This window comes from Ursus arctos, unplaced genomic scaffold (assembly GCF_023065955.2).
Source record: "Ursus arctos isolate Adak ecotype North America unplaced genomic scaffold, UrsArc2.0 scaffold_4, whole genome shotgun sequence".
NCBI classification, from domain to species: Eukaryota; Metazoa; Chordata; class Mammalia; order Carnivora; family Ursidae; genus Ursus; species Ursus arctos.
Genome location: NW_026623056.1, coordinates 84,786,734 through 84,809,012, shown reverse-complemented (window position 1 = coordinate 84,809,012; position 22,279 = coordinate 84,786,734). Strand labels below are relative to the sequence as shown.

The following is a 22,279-nucleotide window of genomic DNA, read 5'->3' as shown; positions in this document are numbered from 1 at the left end:
TTTGAGCACCCAAATATCTTGGACTTTTGCTGCATTTTTTTAGAAAGGGAGGGCTAGGAAGGGTTAAACTCCTAATTTTGTCAGTCTTAAATCCCACCATCAACAGCCTTTTCAGATTTAGCCACCATGATCATTTTACTCTATATTTGTTTCTACTTGGTGAAGGTCTCATGAGTTTGCCAAATTACTGACAAGGATAGTTTTGGAAAGGAGAGAGGGGCAGTCCCGGACCATCGTGAGAGGAGCCAGTGGGAGGAAGGTGATTTAGCATACATTTTGGAAGATAGAGACAAGATTTATGTATTTTGACCACTTCACAGATGCGGCCCCAACAACGAGTTCTTCAGTTTGAAAACCACGTAGTTGAGTGTACAGCCCCTGTGTACTCACTAAATGTTGGAGTAAAATAGAGAAGCCAGGTCATCACAGGGAAATGGGGATGAGGAAGTAAAAATATGTGTTCAAGGAGGGCATTTCAACACTGTGAGCTAATTTTACAGAGGGAAGTGAAAATAGTGAGAAAAAAAAGTGGAAAAATTTTTCAGAGACTGAAAAAAGCAGAGTAGAGCAAGCACATTTTGTGGGACTAGGAAAAAAAAGGTAAAATACGTAAGTAACTGATCAGGGAGATTTATTTCAATGATGTTTTCGAAACAAAAGGGAAATGTCATATTACTGCTTTTAATTAAAAGGCAACAAACACACTTATAATGGGAACTAAATATCTAATTAGAGGGTGCTTGGGGAATAAATAGCTGTGTTTTTAAATCTCCTTGGTAGAAAACATGCCCAGTGTTGGGATGGAAAGGATTAGAAGGAAAGATAAAAGGCCCGGAGGGTGCTCCACAGAGCAAGTGGGATAGGGCAGATGGAGAAGGTACCTACCTATTGCCGTGTGGGCTTGTTCTCCTGTCCCCTAGTCCCTTGTGGTGAGATGGCTTGTCCTCCCTGTCATCCTCATCAGAATCCGAGAGCTGAAGCCTCACAAAGAATAAAAGCAGTAGATGGTCACCTAGTTGATGCAGGGAAGGGGTAATGGCCAAGCAGGCAATGGAGATGGGCATTTCGAGAAACAATGTCTTTGCTGTCGTACGAGGGAGCCTATGGTAGCCTTATTTACAGACAGGAAAAGGGGATTGAAAATATAGGTCTTACCCCCAAAATTATGTAGTGATGATTAGGTAAAAAGGAAGAATAATCACTAGAGAATTCATTGCTGTTACAACTCAAATACAGAATAAGAAGGTGATTATGTAATTGGAATGATTAACATAGAATTCAACTACTGACTGAGAAAATACCGTGAGGGAATATCAGAAATGATAGGAATAGGTTCAACTTGGGGCATTTTGATTTGAGATCCTATGACCACTTTAAAAAATAGACACAAAGGAAATATAGCTAATAATAATTGTCTAGCCCCCATAAAGTCCTTTCTAGAAGAGTCGGATGATGGCCAAGAAATAGATACCACTGCACAAAACATCTTCATGTCATGCTCTTCAGAGCATTTTTACCTTGAAATTACTGCTTTTTTGTTACATGAATATCAAAAATATTTATCCACCAGTTTTCCTAACAGGGCTTCTGTTAGGAAAACCTCAGTCATCTCTCAGGACATAGTTGACGCATCCAGGGGACCCACAGATATAAAAATGCCATGTAGTTCCACTCCTGAATTCAGAGCAGCACCCCTGAGCTTCAGTGAGTGCCCCTCTTCTCTGAGGTCTGTTGATCTTGCAATTAGTAATGAGCAAAGGGTAGATTTCTGAGTTTTTGCCTTGCGTGCCAGAATTCCTTGCTACTGATATTCAAAATAAGTGAAGCAAGCGGGGGGTGGGGGGTGTCTCAAAGATGAACTGCAAAGAGAGTTATTCAAGAATCGTCGGCAATTCAGTTGTAACAATCAAATTTAATTTTAGCAGAGATAAGTTTAAACACCTAAAAGCAAAGCGAGCCCCGTGAGGCCTACCAGTGGACGTCTGGACAAGCGAGAGATGGGTCAGGTTATAAACTTATAAAAACAAGACATTGCATTCCTCAAATAGGAAGGATTAAGATGATTCCATTCATGAGAAGGCATAGCTTTCAAAGTCCTTGCCGTAGTCAGTCTTGTCCCAACTGCGCCATGTGACTTTAGGTGGCCTTATTAGGTGAATGTTTTAGGACTCGAAACTTTATATGTAGTTCTGCATAATGGAATTCAAAGAGATTCTTCCCATTAATAACTTTACCATTGTTCTGCTATTCCTTTGCAAACTTAAGAGGATCACTGGGGCGCCTGGAGGCCCAGTCGGTTGATCGTCCAGCTCTTGATTTCAGTTCAGGTCGTGATCTCAGGGTCATGGGATCGAGCCCGGTATGGGCTCTGCTTGAGATTCACTCTCTCTTCCTCTCCCTCTGCCCCCTCGCTGCTCTCTTGTGCACGCACTCTCCCTCTCTCTAAAATAAATACATCCTTAAAAAAAAAAAGATCACCTTATATATATTTACTTTTAAAACAACTAATATACCAATGGCATAAAAGTTTACAGCATGTCTGATGTCTGCATCTGTCCCTTGGTTGGTGTATAGGTGGTGGCTCTGGGAGATGTCCCTGATGGCACTCTGGTCACTGTGATGGCGGGCAATGACGAAAACTACTCAGCTGAACTGAGAAATGCCACCGCAGCCATGAAAAACCAAGTTGCGAGATTCAATGACCTCAGGTTTGTCGGTCGGAGTGGAAGAGGTATGTATCTGTGAAAACTAAAATGGGAGTGCAGAGTTTTTACATGGCAACAAATCCAAATTTCAAAACTTCTGGACGTGTCTATGACGTTCTAGAAGTTTCTGTAATGTTCTAGAAGTTTCTGTGGTGGGATCGCTGGAAACACAGTCTTTCTTGTTGATATTGCTACTTTAAGATTTTTAAAAATACTGATTTAAAATGTGGTATCTTTTCAAGAATCTACCTTTACATTGTTGCTTTCTATTACTGAATTCGTTTAAGACTGATTTGGAACATGCAAAGGATGAATTATGAATTTCAAGGAAATTCCTCCCATCTTTACTAAAATGTAAAAATATAAAACTCACCATCATGGAAACTAAGATTATATACCTGGTATTCTCTACTTGATAATTATCAAAAATGTACATCATGGAAGCCTTTAACTTAGAATCCATGTGCTATCTGTGACAAGGGACAGAGTTTCAAATGATCACTTGTGATTGTTTTTAGAGATATACAGTATATGGTTATTGAAATGTGGTTTCAAGTACATTTACCATTTTACGATAAAATATGAAGAGACAGCGATAGTACCATTCTGGTTTGGCATATGTGATGGCATTTACGACCTTCCTGTCACATGTAATTCGGATGCCTTCTTATTCTTTGGGGGAGGGGTCAGACCCAGTTAACATTCTAGTACCAATCTGTTAAAGACTGGGTTCCCCAAAGGAACCGTTGTGTCAGGGCAGTTCATATGTGCAGTTTTATTTTTCTGTGCCTCTTCCTGAAGTATTAGAGCTGAGAGAGGTATTTGGGCCCGCAATCTCCTCTGGTTTCCAGTTATTTTCAAATATTGTGTTTTCTCTGTATTGTAAGAACTGAAGTCGTTTTTATAAATAGCAATAAGTACTAGAAGTTGAACGGAAAGAGGAAGGATAGTTTGCTTTGAAAATCTCATTTCATAATATAGTATTGACTAAGGTAAAGAATACAAGTTATTTTGAGTCTAATAAAAAAGACATGATAAATACATAAACAGCAGTAGATGACTCTTGTATTAAAAAAAATTAAAGTATAACCAATGGACGTTTAAACATAAGAGTAATCATTACTCTTTATAAAGGCATTCTAAAATACAAGAAAATCTGCGTTTGGTTAGTCAAAGAGGGGAAGGGGGAAAGGTGTGTTGCTCTTTGGGGCCTTCATTTTTGCTATTTGAGCTGCCTGCAGCATTTTTAAAATAGAATCCTAGGTGGAGAAAATTAAAAAAAAAAAAACCTTATAACTGATTGAAAATATATGTTCATGATACTAACTATGTTAATAATAGGGTAATGCAAAGAAAATTATATCCACTTATTGAAAGCAGGAGAGATGCTATAACATATGAAAGCATAAAGTCATTAAATGGGTTCACTTGTTATATTAAAAGTCCCCACCTCTCAGTAAATGGAATTCACATTATGATTCAGAGATGTGTGTTTGGAAAACATCTTGAAGGCTTCAGATGAGTAGCTGGCACAGTAGGTGAGAAGCCAATAAAACACAAAGGCCCTATTGCCTGGCCCCTGCCTACCAGCCTCGCTAGCCATCTTAATTCAGTTCTTGTGGATTTATACCATTAGGGACAATGGCTGAGCTGCCTTGGGTTGCCTTTCCAGGAAAAGTCCTGTTATTGTAGCATGTATCGATGTGGGTCCCCGTGTCAGGTTTTGGTTATAAAAGTTTGGGAAACGTGCATGGATCGTGCCTGTGACACTTTCCCATGAGAAGAGCTGTAGTGGCTCTGGGGCAGTGTGCAGTGAGTCGGTGATAATAAAGAATGGGATTTTGAAAGCAGCGTGCTTCCTTTTTGGGCGTCGAGGGCTGGTCTCTGGTCCCTCATTGGCCATTTCTGTTTTGAGTGGGTGACTAATAGAGGTGCCTTGTGTTTACTTGGGTAACCGTGAACTGTTTCCCCAAGGTGTGGATTGTTTGCAGTTGGCTGCCGGATTCGTGCCAGTATGCCCTAGAGTTTGCATAAAACCCAAAGAGTAAAATAGCTACAACCAAGCCCGGGCTATCTTCAGATAACCTGGAACCAAAAAGAAAAAAAAAAAAAAAAATAGAGGAAAATGCCATAAACAGACAATATCTGTTTTGAACAGGCTCCGCTTCCCAGAAGTGATCGTAAGCAATCCCAGATACAGGAACCCTGATCCCGGTTACCCTGTTTATTGTTGGTGTTGAGTGGGTTGTTTCTTTGTTTGTGGGTTTTTGTTTCTTTGGTTGTTTTTGTTTTGTTTTGTTTTTTTGGTCAGTACTACAAAACAAAATGAGCTGTCAGCAGGCCCCGTTTGACTTTGTCTCCTGATCTCTCCCCAGTCAAAAAATACAACTCGATTTTACTCTCTCGAGTGTGTCAACAGCAGAGCCTGCCAGGTTTTTTGTTTTTTGGTGGGGTTTTTTTTTATTTGTGTGGTTGGTCTTTTTGCGAATTTGCTTCCCATTACGAAGAGAACAGATGATTCTCACTAATTTTGACAATTAGTCTTAATCTTCCGCACTGAATCTTGTCCTTTAATAGTCTCATTACGTTTTATGAAGCGATCGTAAGACTATTTACTGTTTCATTTTCTGTTTTTGAAAATGTGCCTGAAAACACGTCATTGGCATCAACACGCCACCGTGGCCGAGAAGGTCCTGGCTGTTGGCTCATCCAAACATTTCAATGCCAGGTTCGCATTCTGTCAAACAGCACTGATCCGATGGGTTCTCAAAAGGGCTTGGTTCTCAGTTCTAAACCAAGGGCAGAAAAAGAAACTCCCTTTTCTTTTACCAGCTGCCAGTCCATGGGGTTTGGAACACCTCACAGAAATTGCCAGAGGTTGGACGTGGAAGGGTTTTTCTCTGGTCGACAAAACTGATCTGTCTGGGCGCTGGCTTCTATCCAGAATCACAACTTATAACCTCAAGTTCAGCCTGCAACTGGGAAAACCTGCCCGTCCGGCTTTTAGGGCCTTGCTGACAACATTGGCCCCTAAAAAATACTAGTGAAGGCTTCGGTAGTCTGAACTGTCTTCCTTTTTCCCCTTCCTTCCTTTTTCTCCTGGCCAATTTAAATTGCGTGCAGGGGATACTTCCCCCTTGGGATTTGCTCCCTTCCATTCAGTGTCTCCATAGAAATGCACTCTGCCTGGACAGGGGAAGAGGAGATGGCAGCCCCCAGGGGACGAGAGGTGATGCCGACCACACAAGTGGTTGTTCAGAACCTTCCACACTTAACCACAGGTTCTGAAGAACCGGCCCTCACCCCCGGAAAACCGAAGTTCAGGATCAAAAGCAGTTTCTCTTTGGCGAGGTTAACTAGCCGTCCCCTCCGTCAGTGACATCAGCAGTCGAGGCAGGTTTTCCTTGGTATTTTCAGTTACAAGAAAGCGTCTCGTGGCTGCCGCGGAGAGACACTGAAGACATTTCAGCAGTGAGATCTGTGAGTGCTTCCGTGGCTGCTGTAATACATAATCAGTTGGAAAGGAATCCATCAATCAGGGAGTACGGCTTTAGTTAATTCATTTTAGAACCAAAGAGGAAATCTACCAGACCGTATCATCAACCACATCATAAAGGGGGGAAGAGAACCCAGTGCAAATTTCCTTCTAATTCCTAAGAATATGATTTTTTAATCTTTTGGGAACATCATAGATAATTGTGAAAATCCTTTGGAAGCCTTCACCCAAGGGGAAGAAAAACAGGCATGTGCTCTTCTACCCAGAGTTTCAGGCACAGTTTCAGGTTCCAGGACTGCCGAGGCTCCTTTGTGGACCTGCTGGGGATCCACGGACCCCCGAGCCAAGCGTCTGTGAATTTGGAACTTTGCCTTGACCATGGAGGGCCGGCCTCGCACTGGGCTGCACAGAGTAGATAATTGGAATATGAAGAAATGGAGAGACGAGGTGGACACTCTTTTTGCACCCTGTGTGTTTTGGTAACACCTGTTTTTATTATAGCCAGGACCTGGTTTGTGTAATTAGGAAAATAGATCCCATTCAAACGACTGGTCCAAACTTCCCGAAGGTCATCAGGTAGGCACACATGTAGTCCCTTGAAAGGGGAAGGGGCCCATTTTGTTACAGCCTCTTCTCTAGCGAATGCCTAAGCCCCCCCTTCCCCCCTCACTTACCGCCCCCCCAGCCCCACACCCCTGCGGAGCAGCAATGTGAATTCCACACTCAGCCCCTTGAGGTTTGGGATTTCTCCGGTCTGTTAGAATGGGGTTTAATTCCTTGGAGGAATTTCTGTTTATGTTGACCTCCCTGGCAACTTAAATCTCCCCCACTTTCAAAATAGTACCCCTTCCCAATGCTTTTATAAAATGAAATTCCTTCATTATGTTCTTGCTATGGATGTCTTCCCAGACATAATATTTACCCTGTCACAATCTGGGTTATTGCATATTTGCGTAATGTTTGTTACTTAAGGCGGTTTCATTCTTACAGTATTTTGCATTATTTGGGGAACAGTATGGGGAGGTTGCTTTCAGATGAGTGAAAGACCGCGGCTGAGATGGAGGGAAGGTCCATTTAAACTGTGCTGGTATCCTACATGAAAAGAGACGTGTCTTTACGGAGCGGTTGTTACTAAGAAGTGGTCAGAATGACTCACAATATTATCATAGGATCCAAGTCATTCTCCCTTCCATCCTGGAGTCCCATAAAGAGGGGTAGGAAAAATTTATCTGACAACCCCAGAGCTGTTCCATGGGCAACACTCAAGATACTAAGCTGGCAATCAGATCTCCTGGAGAGAATATAAGAAAAAGACATGATTAAAAGCAACAACAACAAAAAGACCCAGATTCTGAGATCCCGAGCCCCAGGCTGCCCCAGCAAATAATTCCTTTAGATGGCAGGTCGAAAGCTGGTGTCCCTGATCTGACAGAGAGTTCTGTCTTGAGAGATCAGGTTTCTCATTCTGTTTCCCATTTGCCAATAAAAGGGTAGCAACACTTCCTCAAAGCGAGGTGCTCCCCACCCCCAGCCGCTACCCCTGGCAGTCCTTGTCCTGCTAACACCATGGCAAGGACCAAGGAGGAAAACTCTCTTGGAAACTGCTTATGCTTGGAACATAGAGTTTCACAATTTATCTCTTCATGGTTTTCTTGCTGATTTTATGAAGTGCCAGACATCGCCGATAGTGTCAGACAGCTTTTTAAAAATGAAGTTAATGCTATGAGCAATATTTCAGAGTTGGTGGTCAGACGCTAGACTTCACCCACCCTCCACCCCTTCCGCGCCGGCTGGCTTGCGTTTGGTCAAGGCGGTTCCTTTTGGTGGGGACCGAGGACTATCAATCAGAAAGAGCCTCCGAGAGAAATAATGGTTGAATGATTTTTAGAGCTTCCTGTTTCAGCAGCAAGCATTATAGACATAAACAGTGATCCGGCCAACGGCGGCAACGCTGCTCTGGTTCTAATAAATCAGTTTTGTATTTTCTTTTTGTGCTGGTTGGCGAGGGGCAAGAGAGGGTGGAGAAGATTGGTTATGGAAGAGCACAGTCTGTGTTATTTTTCTTTTCCCCCAAAGAAAAATGACTTGTTGGAAAAGAGAGAGGGTATACTGTCTGGTGACTGTTCTCTTTCTGTTGATTATGAAACGAGTTCGGATCAGTAAGGGAATGTTTATAAATAGTCGTGTCCTGTCAGTATGTAGAGCTTATGTGGTTTTGAAGGATCTGTTGGACTTTCAGTCGGTGGGGTGTGTGTGCGTGCGTGTGTGCACGCACACGCATCCGTCCTCCCATTGAGAAGTCTTCTCGGACCAAATTATCTTTGGGACTAAATGCGTGCTAATCACAGCTGCTCGTTGAAGCCTAAATGGTGCAATTAACAAAAATTAATAAGTGAGCAGCGTGGATTGAATGAGTATTCGTAGGAATACTTCCAAATGTGCCACATTGATCTGCCCACTCTCCGGTGTCGGGGACGAATTGCTGTTCTGCGAGATTTGTGTCTTATGCGCACGCGTTAGTGGAGTCCCAGCAACGTCTGCCCCCTTCATCAGCTGTTGTGAGTCCGGCACTCCAGAGGCGTGTTTCGGTCGCTCTCTGGTGTACCCTTTGCCCTGCGCTGATTTGGGATGCCAGCATGTTGCCAGCCTCTGCTGGCCTATGTTGGGCATGGATCCATGCAGGAACACCATGAGAGTTGTCTCCAGGGACGGTTTCGCATAGTTGAGGACCCCTAACCCAGGGAGCGATCCCCACAAGCTCCTGCGAGAGGCTCATGGCCTTCCAGCTGCCGGATTCAAAATGTGTGTCTTGTGATTTCTTGGTGGAGACGCATTCATTTAGAAGCTACTTAACCTGTGTGTTTCTCCGAGGAGATGTAAGTCAATTTCCTGTTTATTTCTCAATTTAAGATTAATCCTGGCTTCTACCTGGAGAGTTAAGACCGTTGTTAGGAATGTTCGGGGTGGCACAAACCGCAGATCCCTGCCACCTCCCCCAGCCTCCCGACCCAAGGAAACGCCTGGGTCTGGTTAATGGGAGGGCTGGCAGGCGTTCTCACGGGTGCTGTGTGGCCCTCACTGAGTCACGGTATGCAAACAAAGGAGACTCTCCTCGGCTGGAACAAAGGCAATGCACAGGAATATGGGCGGTTTGAGCACAGTTGGTGATCTGTGTGCTTATCAGATCTGGGCAGACAAGGCGAGGAGGGATGGGCCTGTTCCGAGGTGGAAACGTTCCAGTTTGCTCAAGGCAGTGGTTTTGGGTCTTTACAGATGTTTTTCCTTCATTCTTATTTGAAACCATCGTACGGAGTTATAGTCAGTATCTATTTATCTATTTAGAATTAATGAGGGGCTGACCTAAACTCCTTCATAATAAGGCTTTGTCTGCCCCCATTAAGTGGTGTGTCTACAGCACCTGCGCCACTGGGTCTTTCCAGATGCTCTGCCTTCATCGTCCCGTTGGAAACTTCATGGCAGGTCGCAGTTGGTATTTTATCTATCTATCTGCTGGTCGATTTTGATGATGGTCTGTCTCAGTGGTTCCCACCTAGGGTGATTTTGACCCCCACGGGACACTTGACAATAGCTTAGAGACGTGTTTGGCAGTCACAACTGGGATGGGGGCTGCCGTGAGCATCTAGAGAGTAGAGGCCAGGGACGCTGCGGTGCTCAGGCCCGCCCCTGACAACAGTCGCCGGTCTGAAACGTCAGTCCTGCCTACCGGGATTGAGAACGCTCATCTCACATCACGCTCATTCAGAAGAACTTGTAAAATGTCTCCCTTGCCACTCCAGCCTCACACTTCTGCCTTTCTACAAAATGCATGAAACAGTTACATTAAAAAGTGCAGAGAATAAAAAAATAAAATTAGAGAGTATCACTGAACATTAAAGTCTTATTTTAAGTATGAAAACATACCAGTGTTCTGTATGCATAGACGTGCCCCACCTTAGAACACGAATATCTGGGGCGGGGGGTGTGGTGTGGGGGCCAGGAGGCTGCGGATGGGCTCGGCCCATAGGTGCAGGTCCACAGGGACTGCCAGAAATAATGAAAGTACCCTGATGGCTTCTCAGTGCTCAGCACCTCCCCCCGCCATGGGGCTTCAGTCCAGGACCCCAGATCCCCCGATCCAGGAACACAAATGGATGTGAATGGCCAGTGTCCACTTGAAATAAAAAATGCAAAGAGCCACATCCTGGAATGCATCACTGACAGCAGATGCTGGAAAGGGCTTGGTCTGCACACCTGAAAATAAAAGGGGGGACACATAGAAGGAGCAGAGAAGGGACCCAAATTGCTGACCATCTCTGAGATGGCCCTGGGTTTGCAGGTGCCATGGACAGACAGGTGGATTCTTCCAGAGCTTTCTCCCACCTGCCCCAACACATCTGCTCTCACCTGTTTCCCATACTGAGATTCAGGCAAAGGCGGTTTGAAAAAAATCCGAAGAGTCCTCTAGAGGTTCTTCTTGTATCCAGGTAGCGTCTGCTGCTGGTTGAATTTCTCAAATAAGTTTTGCCGTGAGGGCTTTCTCTGGTTTTGGTGTGTTTGCTTGCTTTTACCCTGCACGGAAAGCCCCACGCCTAACCCCGCTGCCCCGTGGCTATACACCTGCTTCCTTTCCGCTCCCCTCAGTAAAGGAACCATGGCCCAGATTCGGCATGGAGATCCAGTGGTGTCCAATAATTTGAGATAGCTCGCTATCCGAATGGGAGTTTATGGGCGTTGTCTGTGCCAGGGACTGCACAGAGCCCATGTAAGGTCCCTCCATGTGCTTGGGAGTAAAGGTCTCCAGGGCCAGAGCTCAAGAACAGCTGTGGTATGCATGGGGACACTGCGGTGTTGGCTGAGACCCAAGCACCCTGAGAGACGCGCCTGCAACTCCCAAGGGGTGGACACGCAAGAATTTTCAAAACCTGTAGAAGCACCTTGTGCTATCATCCTTGCCTGGTGCTGAGCGGAGACTCGTGAAATATCTTCAGATGAGTGACTACCCCAGGACTCTTGCTCTCTGGGCTGTGCAGTCTCACGGTCCGTACATATGTGGGCTTTACTGGATTCTTGGCTCAACACTGTCAACATTCAGGCTGGTTTTCCTTTGTCGTGGGGCTGCCCTGTGTGTTGTTGGCTGTTGGCAGGATCCCTGGCCTCGGCCCAGGAGCCAATAACATCCTCCCTTCCCAGTTGCGACAGCCACAAATGTCCGCAGAAGTTGCCAAATGTCCTGGGGGGCGGGGGCGGGGGTGGAGAGATGGCCCCCCTGTTGAGAACACAGGCGCAGAGCTGTGTGTCCCTGGGCAAGTGGCTTGACTGGCCTTTCTGAGCCGATTCTGGCTTTGTCCTTGGCGGGGGGGGGGGGGGTCGGTGAGGGGGTGCAGGGAGGGCTATCTGACCTAAGACACACTATAAGCATTATTACTTTATGTGGTTCATCTGCTTTAGGGATGCTAACGGGGTAGAGGTGGTATGGAAACTCTGTGAGCTCATAATAAACAACGGCACTAGGGACCTGCTTTTTTGTTTATCCAAACGGATGAGTTTTCCAGGAAGAAAACATCAAGCCTTGTCTTGGCTCCTCAGCCGCGTGGAGTTCTCAGGTCCTGAAAGAGTTATACGCAGCGGGCACTGGGATTTCAGATTAGCAATGGCAGAGACGAAATTAAATATGTCCTGTAATATGAAGCACTATTTTTCATGGGAAAAGAAGTTCTCCCAACATAGTCATTCCTGGTCTTTTGTCCAAACATTAATGGCATGCAAATATTTATGATTCATACATGCCCCTTTAATTCCCAACCGTATTTTAACAATAAACACTGCATTTTCACAATGAAACAGAATAATCCCTTTGTCCTGTCGCTGGGCTCTGCAGGCTGGCACCCAGCAGCATCGCATTCTTCCTGCACGGTCATTGCTGACTCCACCCAAGTTTAGGGAGTTTCATGGTAGTCTCACGGCAGCCTGCCCTGGACCGAGCTTAAGGACATCCCGGCTGTTCCGCTGGAAGCCATTTTAAGGTTGTATCTCAGCATTTTCAGAAACTGCAAGTGAACATCTTTGCACTTTTTTTTTTTTTTTTTTGGCTGGCTATAAATGGAGAATTTATTAATCTGGCTATGGCTTAGGAAAGTCTCTTACTATGCTACCGTCCTGCATTCTGTCCAAATCCATGGGCTCTAGATGATACTAAAGCCAGTGTCTCCCATTCGAGGCTCCTCTGATTCTATGTAATGACAACATAGAACACACAGGTCTAGTTGTGATGATTCTGTGGGTCTTTGGAAGGTCGCATGACATGTATGAGAAGGGGGTGCCCTTGTAGGACTCGCTAAGAGGTGCTGGCCTCGGTCTCCCCATCTGTGCAGTAGGTGTGATGATGCCCTTCATACACCCTTTGAAGGTTATCAGGGTGATTGAAACTAGATGATGTCTATGTGGCAGGACTCAGGAAGAAGAGTTCCCTCTCACCTCAGTGTGGTCCTTCCGTCTGCGGAGAGAAGCGCTGGGGGAGGCAGGTTGAGAGCAGGCGGAGTCAGCCCGGGAGTCCCTGAATCAGATCTTTGGGAAGGAGGCTGTTTTCCAGTGTCCACTCCTGGATGCAAGGAATTCCTTTATCCTCGTAAAATGAGAGTGCCAGAGACCCAGCAGTAGTTTAATAAATATTCGTAAATAAATACGATAATAATAACATGATCATTGCAGACATTTGCTGGACCTTTGACACAGGCAAGACCTTGTGTTCTCTGTTTTAATTAGTGAGTCTTGCTCAGGCTTTGGACCCTTCCAATCAGGGATGTATAGTGTCCATTGCTTTTTTCTGAGAACTGACCCCCACCCCCTGAGGGCATTTGGTGACAGTATTTGTTCAGTCTTTCATCAGATAAGCACTGTGCACCTACTGTGTTCCAGGCACTGGGCTCCCATTGGAGATACAAAGGTCAGCCGGAGAGAAGCCACAGCCTTCAGGGGCTAGCCAGGGGCCAACAGTTAAGCAGGCCATCAGTGTTGTGAGTGGTCAGAGCCATGGGCAGGCGCGACAGAGCAAAGGAACAGCCGTGCAGAACCTAGTGAAGAGAGGAGGGGTCTTCCTGGAGTAACTGTCATCTCAGTGGACACATTTCAGGGTGTGGAGGAGGCTATGCAGGTGTAGGCATCGAGAAGAGTGTCCAAGAGGAGAAAACAGCGTGGGGAGGAACGCCTGCCCTGTCCAGGAGCCAGGAGATGCCCAGGCCCACTGGGGGATGGGGGTGGGGTCTAGGAGCAGGATGACACCCAGGGAGCTGCTCAGGACCTTGACATCCAGCCACACTGGGAATTTGGTCTGCTTCCAGGGAAACGGACTTGTTTGCAGCAGGGACTTGACAAACCCAGATGCAAATTGTAGGAAGAGAGTCAGATTGCAGATTGAGGAAGGGAAAGGATGCTTGGGGGTGCAGAGACCGAGAACTCCCAGTTCTCCCTGCAGGCAGCCTCAGACATGTACGTACCCAGTTTGCAGATAGCTCATTTGGTGAAGAGTCCATTCCCATCAGGCCCTGCCTGCTCCACCCCCAGCCTTGCCTGGAGCCTCCCTCTTCTTCCCTGTCAGCTTTTACACCCACCTGCCCTCATGCTTTCAGGAAGCAGCCACTGTGTGGTCTAAAAGGCTGGTGGCAGGAACAGAAGACCCCAGCACCGCCTTGCCTTCTCAGTGCCCATCCCTGGGCCACTGGGTAGCGCCATGTGGTGTTGGGCTGTGCATTTGAGGCCGTGGGCCATCACCCAAGCAGAATCAGGGCTAGGACGAGGCCACTTTGATCACCTGTCCTATGTCGGCTTCTAGCTCAGCTTTCGCTGGGGGACTTGGGCCACCAATCAGAGGGCTCTCCTGGCAGCAGGCATGGCCTTGGCCTAAAGAGAGCTGTGAATTCAGGGTCTTGGAAGTGTCTGGGCTAAAGGGATTAAAACTTGATTCTTCCACCAAGATACTCAGGAACTGTGATACCAAAAGAAAAGGGAAGATCAGTGAGGAACCGTGAAATCTAGGGAAAAGAGCACAAGGTCATATGAGCGTTGTAGGGCCTTGGGGTTTGGTAAATACTCTCCCTGAGGAAGGCTTGTCCTCCATTCCTTTGGTAAAGCTGAGCTCACACCCGAGCCGCAGAAAAAGGAAAGTGCTGCTCTCAGAGCGAAATCAGGTATCATAACCAGCTGTCAAAACTGAAAGTTTATAGAAGAATTCATCGATCCAGTTATCAGACATTTTTTATTGCTTCAGAACAGAAGACACAGAGATTAATAAAAAGCTGTCCCTGTCCTCAGCTTGTTTTTCTAGAAGATCTCCTGAGAAAATGGTTTGCATGTTTTTGGTTTTCTGTACGTGAAACAACTCTTTTCCAAACAATCCGTCATACCAAAAAAAATGCTGTGTTTTATGAAAAACTGCGTTCTGTGTTTTGAGCACCTGTCAGTAGACTTGGGGGGGGGGTGCCAACAGCACGGGCCTCCCGCCTGCGCTTTGCCTGTGCGGATCCAGGCACAATTAGACAAACACGTCCACAAACACATGGGCCCCTCGCATGCAAGTGGATACAACCGACACCTTAATTTCGGTTCAATTTAGAGAAAGTAGGAAATTCTGTGCAACTTGAAGGGTTTGTACCCTCTTCAGAAATCCCCAAATAAACAACGATACAGCTTAACTGTCAAAAGTCGTGGCATGTGTTTGAATGACGAAATGGACAGGGAGCAAAAGCGTGAATTTTGGCCGTGGGGCTGTTCCAGTGGGAAAGCGAGAAATGTAAATTAAAAATATTTTGTGAAAAATACCCCCAATTCAGATTTCCCCTCGGAATCTGAGGCTGCATTAATTTCCATACTCAGGTGTCCTTGATGAAAGAGTAGGCCTGGCACAATCTATATGGTCAAAGGAGAAATCCTCCTGCAGCATTTCAGAATCTGTCGGGATTTCCAGAATGGGCAAAGAGCCAAACTGGAACCTTCACCGGCTTTCTTGCTTTCCAAAAGCTGCATTTTTCCCCCTTACTTGCTGCCACAAGTGTTCAAAGTGTGTGAGCACGAGCGGCTTTCCCGGAGCTACGCACACATGAGTGAAAACCGTGACAGTGTGTCTCGTGCTTTGTGACCCCCCACGGCCAACGGTCCCCGGTGCCTGCAGCCTTTCCTTGCATGACAGAGGGCAAGTTTCACATCCCACCGAAAGTGCCCGGAAAGGAGAAGATGACTCACAGGTCCAAACGGACCCCAAGGAGAGTGACAGCCACACAGCCCATCGGCTGGAGAGCCCCAGCAGGGGGACTGGCTCCCCACAAGCCAAACCCCAGAGGACAGTCCCCACAGGACGGGGGTTGGTTAGAAAGTCGCCTCTGACACCACCGGCATGGGGGGACGTTGCTGTGATGGGACAGGGCCCCCCGCCTCTGAAGCTGCTATTTCACCCCTGGACAAGAGATACGTTGGAGTGGCCTTTACGCCCCGTCCTCCCCTCCCCACCCTCAGCCCTTTGGGGAGCAGTTCTGAGGTTTAGCCACTTCCCAGATGCGGTGAGGAAGTGGAGTGGGGGCCGGGGCCATGCGGAACTGCCGTGTCCAGCCGCTGCTTAATGAGACCACAGTTGGCTGTCCGAGGTCACCAGCCCCGGGCCCGTAGGCGCGGGGAGACCCAGAGCACAGACCGGGGGCCGCCTTGCCGCGCGTGTCATGGCCGCAGGCATCCGGGAGGACGCGCCCGTGACCTTCTCCCCAACTAAATAAAGCAGTCCGTATTTTGTCCTGGCACTTGGACGAACAAGCTGGCGTCGAGGGGGAGGACACAGACTCCGCTGGGGAGCATTTGGCCCAGCTGGTTTGTAAGGCAGATCAGCCAGCCACAGTTGTGCCTTGCGAACGTCGCCAGCTGGCCAGGCCAGGGTGAACTTGACGTTCGAGTTAACGTGCAGTCTCCCTGGTGGCCTCGTAGGTCTCGCTCTGCTGTCCTGCCTGCCGCCCTGTGCGCTCTGCCTTGGTTTGCTGGAATTCCTAGGGAACAAGGGGTGAGCCTGGTGGAGCTCTGTGAGCACTGCCTGCCCAGCACTGACGTGCACACCCACCGCCCCCGTCAGACCCCAGCACCCCTCGTCACCTGCTCCTCCTCCCGGCATCGCCCGAGGCTCAGTCTTTGCGGAATCATGTTTCTCACGTCTCCAGCAGTAATTAAACTGATATTTGCTGACTCATTATTTCATTTCACTTGCATAATGGCACTGTGAGATGGAAGGACTGGTCTTATCCCCATTTCACAGATGACAAAGCAGAGGCCCCAGACAGGTTAAGTAACTTGCCCAAGGTCACACAGCTGGCAAGTGGCAGAGATTTAAAACATGGGCATTTTGGCTTGAGGGTCCGTATTGGAACTGGCACGCTGTATAGTCCCAGGGCCACCAGATTGTATAATCAGTGCCTTATCTTTTGCTGCTTTCAGGCGTCAGGCAGCCCCTCTGTCCCTTGCCTGTCTTCCCACCTTCTTATTCGGTCCCAGTGTTTGTGCTTCTAAATAGTTTCCTGCAGGAACCCAACCACTGGCCCACGTGGAGGCTGGTGTCTGGGCTAGGGGTTAGGCCTTCGTGAGGGGGACAAGGAAGGTCTCAGTTCCCCCACCTTCGTTAGCTCCCTCCACTGTGAATCCCCACACAGGACACCTGTAGCCCTGCAGCTTGCCCCTTTGGGGAGCCCGGGTCACCTGCGTGCGGGCCAAGACCCCTGCTTGTCTCCCAGTGCCAAAGCCAGGGCTGCGGGGAGCCAGGCAGGGACTGGCTCCAGGCTACAAGGGCGAACGTCAGCTGTCTCTACGACAGCACCATCCTCCCACCCCTGCATTTGGTCCTGCATTCGGCCCACTTTCGGGGTAGCAGTTACTTAGCCAGCCCGCGCTCCTTCGCTCTTCTCTGACTTACTGTTCTGGCTGCAGCCTGCTGAGAAAAACACTTGACAGTCTTTCACCCTCCACACCCACGCACTTAAAATACCAGGCCCATAGGTCATTTTAATGAGGGAATTTGGCGAACAACGCGTGTGATTCTGGGGTGTGGCTACCACTTCCGCAGGTGCGGGCCAAGATGGGCTGCGTCTGGGCAGGGACGGGCCGGGAAGCAGTGGAGGGCAGAGCGTGGGGGGTCCTGAAGCTCAGCGGGTCGGTCACGTGTGCCCCTGGCCGGCCGGCCCCAGTTATCAAGCGCGGGGCCGGGGCCGGTCGGAAGAGCACGAGGAAGTGGAAGGCAGAGTTTTCCCGGAGTGGAAAAATGTCACACACACCTGTGAACAAAATGTCATCACTTATTACCTCCGTCTATGAGGTAATAAACAGCTGTCTCGGTGCTCAAGGCTGCGAACAAGAGCCCATTGTGCGGGCCGCGACCAGAGTATCTCCACGCTCAGGAACCACATCCCTGGGGCCCGGGCGCTCCGGCTAGGAGCTTGGGCTGGGCAGACACTTCTTACGACTGCACATAAAATGATGGGCATAAAATGATAGAATTATAATTATGAGCAACAATTTCACAAATATTCACTTTGGTTGAATTTCATTCCCGATTAAGTAGGCCAATCTGTGGTTAACCAGGGGGCGGCGTTAAAGGCTCAACTGCCAGGAGTCCAAAGTCAGCTCAGTGAGAAGCTGCTTTTGAATTAGAACCCGGGCTTACAGTCAGCTGTCAAGCACGCTCTGGGTATAGTGAAGCCCCTGGGACTATAGTTGCTTTTTTTTTTTCTTAAGATTGTATTTATTTATTTACTTATTTATTTATCAGAGAGAGAGAGAGAGAGCGCACAAGCAGGGGGAGCAGCAGGCAGAGGGAGAAGCAGACTCCCCGGTGAGCAGGGAGCCCGATGCGGGGCTCCATCCCAGGACCCTGGGAACATGACCTGAGCCGAAGGCAGACGCTTAACTGACTGAGCCACCCAGGCGTCCTTATATTCTCTTTTCTGGGCAGTGGTAGAGCATGGGAAAAGTACTGAAAGTCTGGATTCCCGGTGCTGGTGTCGCCAATGACAATAATGTGAAGAACAGTGGATCTAAAGCTGAGAGATCTGGGTTCTGCTGTGTATAAAAGCTGTGTGACTTTGGGCCAATTGCTTAACGTCTCTGAGCCTTAGCTTTGCTACCTATTAACCAGGAACAATAAAATCTATCTTGTTTATTTCATGGGAATGTTATGAGGACCAAAGCCAATAGTATATGGGAATGTGTTTGAAAAGTTGTAAGTTCTACACAAATCTAAAAATGCCAGTATGATAAAGACGATCATTCTTAGCTGTCGTTTAGGAAACCAAGTATAGAATGGTTACAGCAGGGCTGCCATAGGAGTGGGACCCATTTCGGGAGGTAATGTGCACAGGTGCCGTGGAGCAGTTCTGAGTCACAGTGCCAAGACCGGAACTCTTAAAAGACATTTGGCGTCTGAACTCAAACTAGGTCAAATTCATATTCACTAGGAACCTCAGAACGTGTGACCTTATTTCGACAGAGGGGCTTTGCAGATGTAATCAATCAGGCGAGGGCCTCCTGGGTTAGGGTGGGCCCTAACTCCAATGACTGGTGTCCTTATAAGGGACAGTGGATTTGGAGACCGAAGACACACAGGGGCAAGGCCACGTGACAACAGAGGCAGAAGCTACATGATGTGGCTGCAAACCACAAGAAAGCCGAGGATTGCCAGCAACCACCAGCACCCGGGCAAGGCCAGGAAGCGTTAGCCTTCAGAGGAAGCGTGGCCCTGATGACACCTTGATTTTGGACAGGTGGCCTCCAGAGCTGGGAGAGAGTGTGTTTCTACTGTCTTCAGCCTCTGGGTCAGTGCCGGTTTGTTACAGCAGTCCTAGGTCACTGGTCCGGTGTTTTTGTGGAATTTGAAAGGCTGAAGCCACAGGCAACTGAGGAAGCACACGGGTGCCCATGAACGTGGGCGCCGGGAGGGCTGTGAACGTGGAAGATATGGTCAGAGTCGCAAGTGACCTTGCGCATATCCCATGAACCCGGAACCCCTGTTTTGCGGACCAGGAGACTGCGATCTGGAAAAGTCGAATAATAGTTAAAAGAACTCCGATCTGTCTTGCGGGAAGAGCCACCCGCCTCCATGTCACTGCACCCACCTCGATGGACCTGACCTGCAGCCCCTCTTGCCGGCTCCCCTACTTCAGCAAGATGCCGGGGGAGAGATGATCTGGGGTGTCGTCCTGAAGCCACAAGTGAACGATGTCCTCAAGATTTTAAATCCCTAACGCCCGAAAGGAATCTTCTCCGGGTTCCAGGAGATAAGAGCAGCTGATGGGAACATCAGTCTGGGGGTTGGGCCTCCTGGGCTTCTCCAATGCTCTGGCCTCATGGGCACCCCTCCCCAGAAAGCAGCCTCGCCTCACCTGGCAGATAGGTCGGCCTTGACTTTGGTTGTAAAGCCAGGTCGGACGAAGCTGGTTTCAGCGTCCAATCTTGGTTTGTCATTATTCTTATCATAGGCCTCCCTAGAGACAATGCAGATCCTTGGGGATTGTTCGCTGGGGATATTTCATGATTAGTAATCGCTGGCTTGCAGCGGCCAAAGATGACACAGTTGACCCTTGAACAACATGGGTTGAACCACGCAGGCTCACTGACGTGCGGATTTTTTCTGATAAATACGGTACAGGACTGTAAATGTATTTTCCTTAGGATTTTCTTAATGTTTTCTTTTTTTTTTTTAAGATTTTTATTTATTTATGTGACAGAGAGACAGCCAGAGAGAGAGGGAACACAGCAGGGGAGTGGGAGAGGAAGAAGCAGGCTCCCAGCGGAGGAGCCTGATGTGGGACTCGATCCCGGACGACACCGGGATCACGCCCTGAGTCAAAGGCAGACGCTTTAACGACTGTGCTACCCAGGCGCCCCTTCTTAATGTTTTCTTTTCTCTAGCTTACTGTATTGTAAGAACACAGTATATATAATATGTAAGAAATACAAAATATCTGTTAATTGACTGTTTACATTGCGGGTGAGTCTTCTGGTCAGCAGTAGGCCAATGGTAGTTTTGAGGGGGTCAAGGCTATACACTGATTTCAACAGGGCAGGGGTCGGCGGCCCGTAACCCCTGTGCTGTCCGAGGGTCGACTGTATTTTTACTGACCTTTTTTTGTGGCTTTCTTTTGTATTAAAACATGCATGACAGTGGAAAGTATTCTGCTCTTTCTAACTTGAGGAAGGAAGACAAGTTGATGTTTAAACGGTTTGGGAGGAGATAGGGGAATGAAGGGGCCGTTTTGTTTTCCTTTCATTTCTTTTTGGTTTTGTTTCATTTTACATGACTAAGAGGAGAAACTGTTCAATAGAAACCCACGGCCCTGTTGTGGGCGGTCCCAGCATCCTGCTTCGTCAAACCTTAGAATCCTGCTGGGGGGGCGCCTGGGTGGCACAGCGGTTAAGCGTCTGCCTTTGGCTCAGGGCGTGATCCCGGCGTTGTGGGATCGAGCCCCACATCAGGCTCTTCCGCCATGAGCCTGCTTCTTCCTCTCCCACTCCCCCTGCTTGTGTTCCCTCTCTTGCTGGCTGTCTCTATCTCTGTCGAATAAATAAATAAAAAATCTTAAAAAAAAAAAAAAAAAAAAAAAAGAATCCTGCTGGGGAACTCTGAGAAACAGAGAGGAAAAATAATAGAAGTGAGCACAGCGCACACACACACACACACACACACACACTCGCACGCATACCTTCATGCCCCAGATACTGTTCTAATGGTTTTACCCGTATGACCTCATTTAACTTCCCCCCAAATGCTATAAGGCCCAACATGCTATGTGTACCCATCTTCCAGGTAAGGGCACTGAGGCACGGAGGGGTCTAGGGCCTTGCCAAAGGACAGCTAGCCAGAGTTCAAACTCGGAGTTCATTCTCTGCACCGCGTGGCCAAGAAGAAATGTTTTAAATTATTAATATAGGTGCATATTAATACTTACATTATTACTATTAATTGTTGGTGTATTTATATGAATTACTTACATGTTAGTCATTGTGTTCTAACTTATAAACAGATTTTTAAACAGTTTTTCAGAGTTACCAAAAGCATCGCGGTAGACATCCGTAATGAAAACACACTCACGTCCCACGCGTGTATGCCAAGTGTTTAGCTGGACATCCACGTGTGTTTTTATGTTTATAGTCCTTATTGAATCTCAGTCTGTCAGTTACATATCGTTAAGTCAGTTTATTGACTATAAAGTCTGTCTGGCCAATCCCATGAGCGCCTCTAATAACATCTAGCATTTAAAAGTAATATTTAAAGTCAATTAACCAGCAATTATTAGTGTTTTTGAAATACAGGGAGAATAAGTTTAACTTCGCCTATTCACAAACTCAGGAATTCTGTCTTTCCTAACCCTTGGAGGGACAAGCAGTGTTAGAAGGGAAAGACGGATACGGTTTCTTTTACTCCTTGGGGACAGTTATCACGGGGGGCGTGGAGAGCTGCCAATCCGAGCCCATGTTCCCTGGAGTCTCGACTTGAAAGAAAACAAAACCGAATCTGTCTTGATCCTGTGTTGTTTATTGATGATTTAGCGAAAGCCGTATAACCATGTGAAGTGTTAACATCTAGACAAACACTGAAGGGGTGCATTCCAGAATTCAAGCGAAGCCAAAGCTAGGGGAGTGTTGGAAAAACCGCTCACTTATGCTGAAGAAATACCACCTTTCCAGTCTGAGGGCTGGAAAGCATAAATTAATGGTCAGCTACCCAGCATATATGGTCAGACCTTCCCCTCATTTTTTGGTGTTCTCTTTCGTGTTCCAACAGGGAAAAGCTTCACTCTGACCATCACCGTCTTTACAAATCCACCGCAAGTTGCCACTTACCACAGAGCCATCAAAATCACCGTGGATGGACCCCGAGAACCTCGAAGTAAGTGGGCCCCCCATGGGGGCTGGCACGCTGTCCGGGCTGGCACACCGAGGCCCCCGGGACGGTATCTCAGAATCCTTGGGTTGGACCGGCACTGCCTAAATGTGGCTAACACCTCCGCCAGGCAGGACTGTGAGGCCCCTGCGGGAAGAAAGAATTTTATTGTTGACACTC

The 22,279-nt window shown here is 47.6% G+C and overlaps 1 protein-coding gene across 3 annotated transcripts in view; it reads left to right on the top strand.

Moving 5' to 3' along the window:
• RUNX1 (RUNX family transcription factor 1) overlaps positions 1–22,279 on the top strand; it is a 243,627-nt gene that overhangs the window by 156,916 nt on the left and 64,432 nt on the right. For all 3 annotated transcript variants that reach the window (XM_026508403.3, XM_057306541.1, XM_057306540.1), the window contains 2 exons: positions 2,575–2,731; positions 22,001–22,105. In XM_026508403.3, coding sequence (XP_026364188.1) covers positions 2,575–2,731; positions 22,001–22,105 — 262 coding nt within the window. The remainder of the gene's footprint in view (positions 1–2,574; positions 2,732–22,000; positions 22,106–22,279) is intronic.